General features: G+C 43.0%; 1 protein-coding gene across 2 annotated transcripts in view; it reads left to right on the top strand.

Annotated features, from left to right (window-relative positions):
* Positions 1-16,462, top strand: part of NEURL1 (neuralized E3 ubiquitin protein ligase 1) — a 453,595-nt gene that overhangs the window by 425,617 nt on the left and 11,516 nt on the right. For both annotated transcript variants that reach the window (XM_030202804.1, XM_030202805.1), the window contains exon 4: positions 1,773-2,453. In XM_030202804.1, the coding sequence (XP_030058664.1) occupies positions 1,773-2,453 (681 nt within the window). The remainder of the gene's footprint in view (positions 1-1,772; positions 2,454-16,462) is intronic.

Below are 16,462 nucleotides of genomic sequence, written 5' to 3'. Positions count from 1 at the left end.
ATATGCCATAAAATACATCAAATTTAGTACTTATATCTGTACCGTATCAAAGTAAGAGACAAGTGGTAGCCATTTTTCCCTATATGAAGCAAAACGAGAGGACTTTTGAACAGTTCTACAAAACAAAATATTTTTAAAAATGTCTCCCCTGCATTTGCCTCTTTTGCAGAAATATACTGAATGTATTTAGTCCATTGATAGTTCCCATCACACTGCATGTGCTCCATGGACAGCAGGCTTATGGGATAATAATTATGTCTAGCAGTTATTGAAACCTAGTTAAGAAATCTGAAAACCCAGACCTGAAACCTTTCTTACCATCTTGATGAAAACTTGAACAAGCTACTTATCAAGAGAAGTCAAATGTGATAAAAGTTCTTGTGTATAACCCTTTGTTAAAGAAAGCTACCTAAAAGTTATGAGCTCAATATTTAAAATGACTTAACCAGGGAGGCTCCTGGCCATTTAAATCGCCTGTCCCGAGCTAACCAGGCATATTCAGCGGCCTATCCGAAACCGGCTATTTTGGGGTGTTTCGGGGGCAGAATCAGCATTTGGCCGGTTAAGTGTTGATATTCAGCACTTAACCAGCCAAGGTAACCACATAAATGGGATTGGGTAAAAGTCAGTCCTGTCTTTATGCAGTTCAATATAGCTGGTTAAGTGCTGAATGTCACACTTAACAAGCTGTATACTTGAAAATTCAATGCAGGAGCCCGGACATAACCCAGCATTGAATTTCCATGGATAATGCTGGCAGCAGTCAGAAAAATGCTGATCACCGCTGGCTGAATATCGGGCCGTAATTACTTTCCTAAACTAAGCTTTATTCCCCGCAGTCTGTCACCATTCTTATCAAGATGTCTTAAATCCATGCTAGCAGCAGAGATAATTACAAGGCTTCCTTTTCCTAAGAGGATTTGTGGGGAAAATCAAGGGCAAGCTATGAGCAATCTTTATGTAAGGCAGCAGAATATTACTTCCTGTTTGGATGAAAGATTTACAGTTTATTTGTATTTGCTTTCACCATTTTTACTGACAGGAAGGCCAAACCAGCACACAGACTAAAATAAAAAGACAGAAAGAAATTCTAAAATTTCAATTGGACAGGATCAAGCAAACAAGAACCACACAACACAAGCAAGATGAAACAATAAAAATACTACACAAATTCAATATACATCACATAATTAACAGTATAAGTAAATAATTCAAAGACAAATACAAAGTAAAAAATTCAAATTATTATTGTTGGTGAAATAGTAAATATTATTTGGATGTGGCAGGGTAAGGCCAAGACCTTGAAATCACCTTATTTGCAGTTTCATAAGTTATTCTAGCCCAGGTTAGGTAACTCTGTCCTTTAACAGACATAACCAAGCCTGGTTTTTAGAGTAACCTAAATATTCAAATTAACCTGTTTCTGTGCAGATATATTACTACTACTTGTCATTTCTATAGTGCTACTAGACGTATGCAGCGCTGTACACTTGAACATGAAGAGAGAGTCCCTGCCTGACAGAGCTCTACTAATGTGGATATACTTAAAATCAAGCTTTGCAGTCCTCCAACACTGGAATTGCTAACCTGGTCACTACATCTTAAATAGTGGTTAACTGGAAAACATGAATTTGAAACTACTGGTATTATGAAAAAAATTCCCTTACAATATGATATGTTTTGCTGTAACATTTTTCTCTCTCAAAGGTAACTTACAGATGCAATATATCTGAATTGGCCTTATTGTGTTATTGCTTTTTTTCTTTTAACAGACAGTGAAATAATCCCTCCTGACTGCCTCCGTCCAAGGTCTTTCACTGCAATTCGACGGCCATCGTTACGAAGAGAGACAGAAGACACACGACTCTCTGTAAGCCTTTGCGACCTAAATCTCCAAGAAGAAAACTTTCAAATGATAGGTACTATGTGTCCCATCCCACAGAATTCTCTGAACTCCCAGCATTCCCATCTTCTCCCATCACAGCTTGAAAGTGATCTCCGCTTCCATGCTCTCAGAGGAGCCCATATCAAAACTCTTGATGACCAAACAGTTGCACGACTAGAACATGCCCGAGACGAAAGGACTTTAGTGTTCACCAACAGACCCCTAAGAATCAACGAAATCATTTTTGTCAAAATTAACAAATCTAATGCTTCGCGTATTGGAACACTGTCTTATGGTGTGACCTCATGTGACCCGGGTACTCTGAGGCCGAGTGACCTTCCCTACAATCCGGAGTCTCTGGTTGATAGAAAAGAATTCTGGGCGGTGTGTAGAGTATTAGTGCCTCTCCAGAGTGGGGATATCTTGGGATTTATGGTAAATTCAGAAGGTGAACTGCATTTAAACCACAATGGGTGCAATGCTGGTATGCAGGTCTGCGTGGACTGCTCACAGCCCCTTTGGATGTTCTTTGGTCTACATGGAACAGTCATGCAAATTCGAATACTGGGTATGTTTTTCTATTTTAGAATGCATGCACTAAGTATTTTGTAAATACGCTTCTCATGATAAAAATGTGTCCAGTGGTTTGTTTTGAACAATGTTGAACAAATACTGATTTGATTAATCTTCCAAGTATATCTTTAATAATGGATGTGTTTGCTAAATTTTATATAAGATAGTTACAATAAATCACAGGAGTGGAACGAATGAAGAACCAAGATGGTCCAAATTGGTGAAAAGCTGTTCCTTTATTGCTTGCTGGATATTCAGGTACAAAGATACTGTCCCAGAGGGGTTTAAAAACTCAAATGCAGTCCCAGACAAACTCAAGCATAGTTAACAAGTCAAATAATTATTCTTCGCTTACAGTAAAAAAAATGCAATCAAAGTTTCTTTGCTAGCTCTGGCCTAACAATGCCCATTTGACCATTATGCCATGTTAAAAATTAATGTGCACAAGATAAAAACTTTTATTTCAAAAGCAGACATTAACAAGGGGATTCTATAAAGGGCGCTCAATTACCTTAATTTGGGTATGATCCTGAAATGCACGTGCAACTAAATTGGGTAACAAGCCAATTAACGTCAATTGGGTGCTAACAATCCATTATTGATGTTAATCAGGACCAATTTGGATTTGCATGTGCATCTTGTTACATGCTATTCTATAAAACTGTACACCCAAATCCCATGGCACGCAACCCAAAAGGGGGCATCACCATGGGAGGGACATGGGCGGATCAGGGGCATCCTGGAAATTTGCACACAGTGTTATAGAATACCACACATACATGTCCATATTGGGCACCAGGAATTTTCAGTATTAGATTTGAGGTCAATATGGTAAAAAGCCCTGTGTGAGTATGACTTAGCTTGCTAAAATTTTGACCACTTTAAGTTGATTTTCTTTTTTTATATTTATTAAGTTTAACATTATTACACGAGTATACACTTGCTCAAGAAATATTTACAGGTCATAGACAATAAGGCAAGACAACCCCCCCCCCCCCCCAGAACAAGCAAAAATATAGCTATAAGTAAATACAGTTCTTTAGCTAATGACCTTTAACCTTAAATCACAATATAAAGGGGGGTAGGGGAGAATTATTGGAGTTCATAATGAAGAACTACTACTACTACTTAACATTTCTAGAACGCTACTAGGGTTACGCAGCGCTGTACAGTTTAACAAAAAGGACAGTCCCTGCTCCAAAGAGCTTACAATCTAATGGGCGAAATGTCAAGTGTCAAGTTGGGGCAGTCTAGATTTCCTGAATAGAGGTATGGTGGTTAGGTGCCGAAGGCAACATTGAAGAGGTGGGCTTTGAGCAAGGCTTTGAAGATGGGCAGGGAGGGGAAAAAGAAGAAAAAGGCAGTAAAGGCTTAACTGATAACTTTCCTGGATTTAACTATTACTATTACTCACAACATCAATCGGTACAGTAGCTGGTAAGGCAGAGAACTTCTTCCTTAAGTTGATTTTCAGCAGAATCCTTCTGGCTAAACTTTCAGCTGAAACTTATCCTAACTCTTGCATTCTAGAATTAAGGGACACAAGCTCCTGCTACGCAACCACCCAACAAATGAATAAAGTAAGCTGACATCCTCCCAATTCCCCCTTCTCTTCCAAGGAACTAATAGAGGATTCTAAGTGCTTCAACTGTTGATAGTGTTTACGCTGCCACCACTGAGGTGCTTTTCAGCACATTAGGCTCAATACTGTAGCAATCAGACTCTGTGGCTCCTGAAGCAAGTGTTAATACCGAAACACAGATCTGTGTTGAGTCCATCTGTTCATTTGTGCTCCAACTCACATTCTCTGGTGGATATTGTTTTGTGGAAATTTGTATGACCCTTTTTAGAATTATTGACTTTTTAAATACTTTTAAATTAAAGATTTATTGACATTTTTAAACCTTTGTTTTCTTGGAGTGAAGGAGTAGCCTAGTGCAGCGGACTTTGATCCTGGGGAACTGGGTTCAATTCCCACTGCAGCTCCTTGTGACTGTGGGCAAGTCACTTACCCCTCCATTGCCCCAGGTACAAAATAAGTACCTGTATATGTAAACCACTTTGAATGTAGTTGCAAAATACCATAGAAAGGCAGTATATCAAGTCCCATTTCCCTTTCCCTATTTGAGATTCTACATGGAATGTTGCTACTATTGGAGATTCTAGATGGAATGTTGCTACTATTGAGATTCTGTTGCTACTATTTGAGATTCTACATGGAATGTTGCTATTCCACTAGCAACATTCCTTGTAGAAGCCTGCCCTTGCAGATCAGCAATGCATGCAGGACGTCAGACTCACAGAAACAGAAGCCTGCGCGGCTGCATTGCTGACCTGCAAGGGCAGGCTTCTACATGGAATGTTGCTAGTGGAGGAGTAGCCTAGTGGTTAGTGCAGTGGACTTCGATCCTGGGGAACTGAGTTCAACATATATAGTAACATAGTAACATAGTAGATGACGGCAGAAAAAGACCTGCATGGTCCATCCAGTCTGCCCAAGACAAACTCATATGTGTATACCTTACCTTGAATTTGTACCTGTCCTTTTCAGGGCACAGACCATATAAGTCTGCCCAGCAGTATTTCCCGCCTCCCAACCACCAGTCCTGCCTCCCATCACTGGCTCTGGTACAGACCGTATAAGTCTGCCCTCCCCTATCCTCGCCTCCCAACCACCACCCCCTCTTCCCCCCAACTGCTCCGCCACCCAATTTCAGCTAAGCTTCTGAGGATCCATTCCTTCTGCACAGGATTCCTCTATGCATATCCCACGCATGTTTGAACTCCGTTACCGTTTTCATCTCCACCACCTCCCGCGGGAGGGCATTCCAAGCGTCCACCACCCTCTCTGTGAAAAAATACTTCCTGACATCTTTCCTGAGTCTGCCCCCCTTCAATCTCATTTCATGTCCTCTCGTTCTACCGCCTTCCCATCTCCGGAAAAGATTCGTTTGCGGATTAATACCTTTCAAATATTTGAACGTCTGTATCATATCACCCCTGTTCCTCCTTTCCTCCAGGGTGTACATGTTCAGGTCAGCAAGCCTCTCTTCATACGTCTTGGAACGTAAATCCCATACCATCCTCGTAGCTTTTCTTTGCACCGCTTCCTTTTTTTTTAACATCCTTTGCAAGATACGGCCTCCAAAACTGAACACAATACTCCAGGTGGGGCCTCACCAACGTCTTATACAGGGGCATTAAAACTTCCTTTCTTCTGCTGGTCACTCCTCTCTCTATACAGCCTAGCAATCTTCTAGCTACTGCCACCGCCTTGTCGCACTGTTTCGTCGCCTTCAGGTCCTCAGATACTATCACCCCAAGATCCCTCTCCCCGTCCGTACCTATCAGACTCTCCCCGCCTAACACATACGTCTCCCTTGGATTTCTACTCCCTAAGTGCATCACTTTGCATTTCTTCGCATTGAATTTTAATTGCCAAACGTTAGACCATTCTTCTAGCTTCTTCAGATCTTTTTTCATGTTTTCCACACCCTCCGGGGTGTCCACTCTGTTGCAAATCTTGGTGTCATCCGCAAAAAGGCAAACTTTACCTTGTAACCCTTCGGCAATGTCACTTACAAATATATTGAACAGAATCGGCCCCAGCACCGATCCCTGAGGCACTCCACTACTCACCTTTCCCTCCTCCGAGCGAACTCCATTCACCACCACCCTCTGGCATCTGTCCGTCAACCAGTTCCTAATCCAGTTCACCACTTCGGGTCCTATCTTCAGGCCGTCTAGTTTATTTAAGAGCCTCCTGTGGGGAACCGTGTCGAAAGCCTTGCTGAAATCTAAGTAGATGATGTCCATAGCACGTCCTTGATTTAATTCTCCTGTCACCCAGTCAAAGAATTCAATGAGATTCGTTTGGCACGATTTCCCTTTGGTGAAACTATGTTACTATGTTACTAAGAGTCCTCCCCACCTCAAGAGAGACGTAAATCTCCACCTGAGGGTCTCTCTTTCACTGGTTTTGTTAGAGAGATGGCTGCTTCCATCCCCTTTAAGTTAGAGATGGAGGGAGAGCTTAGGGCAGAAACATTAACTGTCCTAGACTATGAGTCTCCTTCTAAGGAAGGGGTCACAGTACCATTGCATCCTATCCTTAAAGAAGCACTGACAAAGAATTGAGAATCTTCCCTCTCAGTGCAGGTAGCGCCTAAGAAGCTGGATATGCAGTATAGTATCCAGAAGGCTTCTGGATTTGAGAGGGCCCAGCTGCCTCACCACTCTCTGGTGGTTCAATCCATCCTCAAAAAAGCTAGGAGCTCCAGCACTCATGCCTCGGCACCCCCCAGGTAAAGAGGCTTGGACACTGGACTCATTTGGGAGGAAAGCTTTTCATGTCCTGATGCTCATTGCCCACGTCCAGTCTTACCAGCTCTTTCATAAGCCTTTACTTGAAGTCTTTGGTCCACAGTACACTAGGTGTTGCAGATCCTCTCCTATAGGAGCAGGCCGCAAAGCTTCGCCAGCTGGCCAGTAAACAGCTGGAGTGTAGAAAATATCTGGCTAGGAGCAAGTACAGCTCTTTTGATATAACATCCAGACTCTCCACCATGGATGTGGGGATTTGCAGACTCTCATGGCTGCATGTCTCTGACCTAGAATCAGTAGTTCAGGACTTGAAGGATGCATATACTCACATTTTGATACTTCCCAGTCACAGGAGGTATCTCAGATTTCAGTTATGGAAATGCCACTACCAGCATCATGCTCTATCATTTGGCCTTGTGTCAGCTCCCAGGGTATTCACAAAGTGTCTAGCGGTAGTAGAGGTGTATTTACGCAGACTGGGAGTATATGTGCTTCCCTAACTGTATGATTGACTGGTCAAGAGCACATTGCAGGAGGCAGCAACAGAGTCAATGCGCCTAACTATTCAGGTGGAGTTACTAGGATTTGTCATATACTACTCCAAGTCCCACTTTCTGGTCCGGTGATTGGAGTACATAGGAGCCCTGCTTGATATATTACAGGCTTAGGCTTTTCTCCCACGAACAAGAGCAAACATCTTGATAGCACTAGTCTCGCAGGTCTAAAGCAGCAAGTACCTCACAGCTTAGCAAATGTTGAGATTGATGGGGCCACATGGTCTCAACAGTGCATGTCACTCCCATGGCATGGCTCCATTTGAGATCAGCCCAGTGACCTCTATCTTCCCAGTGGTCTCAGATGGCTGGGAATCTAGTAGATGCCATTCAGATTCCACCAAAGTTAACTCATGCCCTTCTCTGGTGGACAATTCAATCAAATTTGACTGTGGGACTTACCATTCCAAATTCTGCCTCCTCAGGTGTTAACAACAGATGCATCCAACTTAGGGTGGGGAGCTAATGTAGATGTGCTTCACACCCAGGGAACTTGGTCTGCTCAGGAAACAGATCTTCATATCAACCTCCTCGATCTGAGGGTCATTTGGAATGCCTAAAGGCTTTCAGAGATTGGCTACAGAACCAAATTAGTCTCATTCAAACAGGCAACCAGGTTACAATATTCTATGTAGACAAGCAGAGGGGTACGGGATCCTACCCCTTGTGTCAAGAAGCAGTGGGAATGTGGCACTGGGCCCTCCTTCACGGAATGGTATTTCAAGCTACATACCTACCAGGAAAAGACAACTGCCTGGCAGACAGACTGAGCAGGGTTTTGCACCTGCATGAGTGGTTTCTGAATATGAGTAGCCCGCAAAATCTTCCAAGTGTGGGGCTCCCCCTCTGTCGATCTTTTTGCCACTCATCTCAACAACAAAGTCCCCCAGTTCTGTTCCAGGCTCAGACCACATGAAAGACTAGCAGTATACATATCCTCTGATACCTCTCATAGAGAAGACTTTGCTGAAACTCAAGAAAGATCAGGGAACTATGATCCTAATCGCACCTTACTGGCCAAGGCAGATCTGGTTTCCTCTTTGTTGTCCTCTGAAGATCCGTGGAGATTGTGATATTTTCCAACCCTCATCATACAGAGTGAGGGCTCTCTTCTGCATCCCAACCTCCAATCCCTGGCCCTCTTGGCTTAGATGTTGACAGTGTAAAATTTGAATCCTAAGATTTGCTGGAGGAAGTCTTCCACATTTTGCTAGCTTCCAGGAAAGACTCCACTAAGCTGGTTAAGCACTATTTAACTGGCCAGGAGCCATTCCTGGCCAGTTAAATAACGCTGAATATCAGGGAACGAGTTTTCTTTATAGAATAGGCTTAAAATAGATGCCCTATTATTGAATTACCTTCTGCTATGCCTAGATTTAGGGGGCAGGAATGTACATAAATAGCGATATTCTAGTTATTTACACACTATGGTACTTACTATAGAAGTGCTATTCGGCTTTTAGACATGCATAAACTACACATATACATTTATCATGCATAAACATCTAATTCCGATTTTACAAAGCCAGGATATTTATTTTATTTATTTGTAGCATTTGTATCCCACATTTTCCCACCAATTTGCAGGCTCAATGTGGCTTACATTTGCCGTAATGGCGATTGCCATTTCCGGTTAACAGAGTTACGAATGGTATTACATTAGGATGCATACATACATGGTAAAGTTTTAGATGTGTATATCTAAAACTCAAAAATGGGTCTATGGCCAGGAGTCCTGGGATGAATGTATTTTGGGCACAATTGGGAGGGCCTGAAAAATAAACATTTCAAAAGAGGAATGCACGAGATGTCTGAGTTTTAGAAAAGCGTTCCTGGAGGCAGGAGCAATTCGGCATTGCTCCTGCCTTTGGAGGTAGGTGTGGAGTGGGGAGGGATTAAAAAAAATGTCAGGAGTTGGAGGAGTTTCGAGTTTCTGGGGAAGGCTGGGAGATGTCTTGGGTGGGGGGAGGTTCTGAGCAAATTATGTCCCTACCTCATTATACAGCACATAATTGGGATGGGATTTGATGTACCTCTTTTCTGTGGTTACAATCAAAGCAGTTTACATATATACAGGTACTTATTTTATACCTGGGGCAATGGAGAGTTCAGTGACTTGCCCAGAGTCACAAGAAGCTGCAGTGGGAATTACTACTACTACTACTATAAGTCACTTCTATAGCGCTACCAGTCGTACGCAGCGCTTTACAATTGAACATGAAGAAAGACAGTCACTGCTCAAGAGAGCTTGCAATCTAAATCAGGACAAACAGACAGGATCAATAAGGATCCACTCCACTCATTATTTTATATACCTCTATCATGTCTCCCCTCAGTCGTCTCTTCTCCAAGCTGAAAAGCCCTAGCCTCCTTAGTCTTTCTTCATAAGATAAGGAAGTCGTCCCATCCCCGCTATCATTTTAGTTGCCCTTCGCTGCACCTTTTCCAGTTCCACTATATCTTTCTTGAGATGCGGCGACCAGAATTGAACACAATACTCAAGGTGCGGTCGCACCATGGAGCGATACAACGACATTATAACATCCTCACACCTGTTTTCCATACCTTTCCTAATAATACCCAACATTCTATTCGCTTTCCTAGCCGCAGCAGCACACTGAGCAGAAGGTTTCAGTGTATTATCGACGATGACACCCAGATCCCTTTCTTGGTCCATAACTCCTAACGTGGAACCTTGCATGACGTAGCTATAATTCAGGTTCTTTTTTCCCACATGCATCCCCTTGCACTTGCTCACATTAAACGTCATCTGCTATTTAGCCGCCTAGTCTCCCAGTCTCGTAAGGTCCTTCTGTAATTTTTCACAATCCTGTCGCGAGTTAACGACTTTGAATAACTTGTTGGGCAGACTGGATGGACCGTGCAGGTCTTTTTCTGCCGTCATCTACTATGTTACTGTGTTATAAGGGAAGGACAGACAGAAGGACACAAGGATAAGATAAAAGTGACAAGTCAGGAGTCGAAAGCAGCATCAAACAGGTAGGCCTTTAGCCCGGATTTGAAGGCAGCCAGGGATGGAGCTAGACGAATTGAATTGAATTGAACCCAATTCACCAGGCTCAAAGCCCACCACACTAACCACTAGGCTACTCCTCCACTCCACATTTGCCTAGGTTACAACTTACACAATTAACTTTGTTTTGAGTACATTTTCAAGAGTACAGTTACCTTTTACATAACAACAATCTAGTTTACCGCAGTTCTAACTCTATTTCTGTTATGGATGTGAATGAAAATCATAAAACGTCTCCATAGACAGTATTTGGAATTTGGTTCTTCCTGAGAGGAAAGTTGAAGCGCGTGTAATTTAATAAGCTGTCACCAGGACAAATCAGTAGATCATTTTTACCTTATGTTTCTGCCAGGCCTTGTTGAATGAATAATTCAGAGGGAACACTAAAATATAACTATGCTGTCACAGACTATATAGCATGAGTGAAATGCACAGGCATCTCCCAAAAGTGACAGGACAGACTAAACTTACTGATACCAATTACAGTTTTAAAAATCTTATCTAACGAATGACAGTTTGAACGTTTTTCCAGCTGAAGCTTTTAAGATGAGCTTGTTCTGTAATAAATTACTCCCATATAAACAACTTAAACAATACAATTACAGGTGTTTCTGGTTAAAAAAAAAGTGACAAAAGGCAAAAATGAGAGCCTAGAGATTAAACAGGGCTGGATTCAGTAAATAGCAGCCTGGGATAAGCATTCTTTATAGAATTTTATTTATTTATTTTAGGGCTGCACATCAATTAAAAATTGTAATCATACGATTAATTACATAAAGCATCCCCCCTCACATTTCCTCCTGTACAGTGTAGAATATAGAGAGAAGTACATTTTCAGAACTGGCGTTTAAATTACTAAACTGAAAATAAAATTATTTTTCTTACCTTTGTTGTCTGGTGATTTTATTTTTCTAATCATCCCTGTCTCTGGTTCTGCTTCCCTCTCTCTGTGCTCTGTTTCTAGGGCCCCCTGGCCCTGTCCATTCACTATTTCTTTTCTCTCCTCCTTTCTTCTTCACTCTCTGCCCTATTTCCATCTTTCACATCCAACTTCCTTCCATTTTTCTGCCTCCTTCTCAAATCTATCTAGTCTCCATCTCGTCCCTTTCCCTCCATCCATGGGCAGCTTTGCTCTTCTCTTCACCCTCTGTTCATGTCCACCATCTCCTTTTTTTTATCTTTCTTCCATCCCCCATTTCCAACATCTGTCCCTCTCTTCCCCTGCCATCCCTTTCTCTCTCCCAATCATTCAGACTTGTTCCTCTCTCTCTATTATCCACCATTGACCCATCTCTCTCTTCACCCTCACCATCAAATATCACCCATCTCTTCCCTCACACACCATCCATCATTGCCCCATTTCTCGGTCCCGCCCCTCCCCCCAACCATATAATATTACTGTCTCTCCTCTCCTCACCACCACTACCACAAAAACAAAACCATCATCCTTGGATGAATTGCCTTGTCTTCTATATCCTACATTGCTCCATGCCCCCCCATATCCTGCATTGCACTGTCTGTCCTCATCCCCATATTCTGCATTGCCACATCTCTTCCCCATCATATTATGCATTGTTCTCTTTCCCCACCCCCATATCCTATATTGCCCCATATCTTCCTCTCCTCCCCCATGGTCTACACTGCTCCATCACTCCGCACCCTCCATATCCTGCATTGGCCCATCTTTTCCCCTCCCCATAGCCTACGCTGCTCTGTCTCTCCCCACAACCCCTGTATCCAGCTTTGCCCCATTTCTTCCCTTCTCCCTCGTATACGTTGCCCCATCTCTTCCCGCCTCCCTGTACTCTGCATTGTCCCGTCTTGTCTCCCTGTCCTTTTCCCCTCCGGTGGATCACTCATTTTAAGTGGTCTGAGGTTGCACCAGTCCGCTGCTTGTCTTCGTCATGGCTGTGGCAGCATCAGTATCAACAAGCAAAAGGCAGACTCAGGGATGTCTGGCTCTGCCAGATTCAGAAACAGGGAGTTACATCAAGTGGTAACTTCCTGTTTCTGGGTCCCATAGAGCCAGCGACAGCGCACAGAGGGGGATGTCCTTGCGTCTGCCTTTTGCTTGCTGCTGCCACAGCCATGGTGAAGACAAGCAGCGGACTGGTACAGGAGCTTCAGCCTGCCTCAAATGAGTGAGCCAGCGGGAGCGGGAGAGGACAGTGGGGCAATGCAGAGTACGGGGAAGGCAGGAACAGATGGGGGCAACGTAGAGTATGGGGGAGGCGGAACAGATGGGGCAAAGCTGGATACGGGGAAGGGGGAGATAGAAATGCAAGTTAAACAATTAATGCTTTAATCGTGTTATTAGCGCTTTAAATATGCAACCCTAATTTATTTATTTTAATTACAAACACTTGATATACTATTCACAAGGTTGCTTCAAAGTAGTTATACATTTGTCACTGAATTCCACGCCCAACTCTGGGCGCAAGGACTTACAGCAACTGAAACCAGGTTTAAATCCCAGCGCACAAGTTGGGAGATCACCTGCAATATTCTGTAATATTGTGTTCAATTTTCCAGAACATCCTATCCCACCCATGCACCTCCCATGGTACCACCCCTTTTGCAGCTGCACACAGATACACTTAGGTGCTATTCTATAACAGAGCACGTAGGTGTTTTTCTACATCAATCTGCCACTTCAGCCCCGTTTCAGAACGTTGCAGCTGTTGAAATGTGCTTCCATGCTGAATTTGGGCATGGAATTAGGGCCTAACTTTAGATGCCTTTTACAGAATTCCCCAGAAAAGGGTAGTTCTATAAGTTGGGCACTTACATTTACACATGCGTTACATGTGCAAATGTAAATAATACTGTCATATATGCATGCATTTGCGTACATTTTTCACATATATGTCAATAAACTGCCTAAGCACTATTCTGTAAATACACGCATAACTGACATAGTGAGTATTTGCAAGGGGGGTATACAAAGGGGCGGGACATAGGTGTATCTCCCACTTATGCAGGTAACTTACAGACTACTATAAGTTACGGGCATTCCTGCCGCATATAGGCACTCATACTGGCTGGTTAGGTGTGCCGATATTGGATTCACTAGTGTTCTGTAATGGAACCTGGACATCTAGCTTCCATTATAGCAGATTCCAGTCACATGCCCTCAGGGCGCCAAAATGAAGACACCCAATTATTGAATTGCCTCCACAGGGCCCTATGCACTAAAGTGCAGAGCAGCTTTCCAAAGTGCACTTCCCCCGCATCTTATAAAGGTCCCCCAAACTTGGTTCCACAAAATTAGGCGCCAAGGGCAGATGTGTACACAAGTTAATTAGTTAACGCGGCCTTAACAATCAATAATTGATGTTGGCAACAATTTGGAATTACGCATACCTTAAAAAAGGTTTGGATAACTTCCTAAAAGAAAAGTCCGTAAGCCATTATTAAGATGGACTTGGGAAAAATCCACTGCCTATTTCTAGGATAAAAAAAATAAACAAAATATATGAATGCAAATACAATGCCAGTGGAGGCCGGATGATTGTTATATAGTGAGGTAGGGTCTCATATGTTCAACACGAAAATATCTTTTCACTCAATAGGTGAATATCTCACTCGTGTTTGTCATTTAATCATTGACTCAACCTCCACCATCCTATTTCCATCGTTAATTTGTGACTACTAATTGATACAACACTCTCAATATTATCAATATTGCACCAACCTGCCTAAGATAAGTGGTGTGGTCTTTTTGATAATATTGAGAGTGTTGTATCAATTAGTAGTCACGAATTAACGATGGAAATAGGATGGTGGAGGTTGAGTCAATGATTAAATGACAAACACGAGTGAGATATTCACCTACCCTGTTTCCCCGAAAGTAAGACATCCCCCGAAAATAAGACCTAGTAGAGGTTTTCCTGAATTGGTAGATATAAGGCCTCCCCCAAAAGTAAGACCTAGCAAATTTTTGTTTGAAAGCAGGGCTGCCGAGAGCCGGACAAGGCCGCCCCCGGGCTGCCCCCCCCCCACCCGAGGTCGCCGGGCCCCCCCTCCACCCACCCTCCGTCGCTCCCGGAAGTAACCTTAAACGCCTCCTTTCACCTTCGCAGCAAGCAGCAGCAGGGCAGACCTCTCCTTCCTTCCGTGCCCCGCCCTCGTGGACGTTACATCAGGCGAGGGCGGGACACGGAAGGAAGGAGTAGCCTGCCCTGCTGCTGCTTGCTGCGAAGGTGAAAGGAGGTGTTTAAGGTTACTTCCGGGAGCGAAAGAGGGCGGGCGGGCCAACCCCTATCCAAACCCAATGTTTCCCCGAAAAATAAGACAGCCCCTGAAAATAAGACCTAGCGCATTTTGGGGGGCAAAAATTAATATAAGACAGTGTCTTATTTTCGGGGAAACACGGTATTGAGTGAAAAAATATTTCCGTGTTGAACATATGAGACCCTACCTCACTATATAACAATCATCCAGCCTCCACTGGCATTGTATTTGCAATCATATATTTTGTTTATTTTTTTGTTCGTGTTTTTTGACACTCGACAGAGTGAAGGTCTACATTTATTTCTAGGATAAGCAGCATAAAATGTATTGTACTGTTTGAGGATCTTGCCAGGTATTTGTAACCTGGATTGGCCACTGTTGGAAACAGGATACTGGGCTTGATGGACCTTCGGTCTGTCCCAGTATGGCAACGCTTATGTTCTTATCTGCCCTAGTCTTTATTCTATAACATCTACACCTAAATTTCATAGCGTGCAACTCAAAAGAAGAGAAGCATGGGCGCCAAAGGTTAGGCATGGGAAACAATGCTAAGCAAGTATTTTGTAAAGGGGAACTCTGGAAAGAACTGCCATGAAAAATAAGGCCTCTTTGAATATGATAAAATTAGAGCCCACTAGCCTGAATTGGAGGTCGAGGCCACTTCGAAGGCTTCTCTTTTAGAAGTCCTTCACTTCTTAGTAGCCCAGAGGGCCCAAACTCCCCCTGTCCGGTCACGACTCGGGGCTAAAACATTTTAATATGACCCTCCAGCTATCTGTTCCCCTGTCTTCTCCCATGGATGTTCTGGAAAATCGCACGCAGTATTATAGAATACCGTGGATGCGCTAGGGGTCAGATTGCCAAATACAGAAACATTGTGCAATACATATAAAAGAGTTGTTTAATGAGTAAGTTACTTATCAGGCATAAATGTTGAGCCTCATGACAGGCTAACGCAATAGCTAAAAGGCAATAAATGCAGACTCATTTGCCGTATACTGATAAATGTGAGTTCCTGGTTTCTATTTACAGCCATCTTACTTTTTAAATTTTAACATACTTATCTCTCCTCTTGCTGGCCTTCAGGGTTAGACTTCATATGTAAAGCAATTGAGTTTTATAAGGTCAATGCAATCTTACTTCTCTTGAACAGAGGACATCCGTATTTGCTTAGCCCTGTAATTTGGCAGCTGACTCTGTCTGACAGCTGAGACATAACTGGCCATTCAAAGAAGTTAAGATTTTGCATTCATTTACACAACTGAATTATAAATAAATAACAAAAACATTTCAATTACTGCAGAATATGTTGTAAAGTTAACGAGCATTTAAAGCTTTAAAAAAACAATTTTAAGGCTACCTGCAGGTACTTCGTACTTGGGGGCCTACATCAAATTTTCAAAGGGAATCTCTCTTCCCTGACCTAACTCCGCCCTCTTTTCCCCACAGTAAGCCCTGGTCCATGGCACCTACCCAAGGACTCTGGCCACAGATGAGAAGAGGAGAGGGATTAAAATGAGAGAAATCTCCGAATTGGCATTTTTCAACCTATGTTCCCCTTCCTCACCACTAGAACTGCTGTTTCACTGAGTCGTATGTAGGGTTGCCAACTTTGTGAAACAGAAAAACCCGCCACATACCATACCCCCCACCCCCAACTACACCTGAAACCACATCCAATGCCCCACCCGAGTTCCACCTCCTGGATCATCACTTCAGAGGGCAGGCAAAATAACACGCATTTAATACCATGTATAATTTTGCCCCGTTTTGTTGAGCAATCCTATATAATAAAAAGCACCTCCAACATTCTGAAGCTGACTCCGTGGCAGTGTAGGTAGGGTTCGTAAGTCTGTAGTT

Source organism: Microcaecilia unicolor, chromosome 5, assembly GCF_901765095.1.
Source record: "Microcaecilia unicolor chromosome 5, aMicUni1.1, whole genome shotgun sequence".
NCBI lineage: Eukaryota > Metazoa > Chordata > Amphibia > Gymnophiona > Siphonopidae > Microcaecilia > Microcaecilia unicolor.
This window is presented reverse-complemented; position numbering and strand designations above follow the sequence as displayed.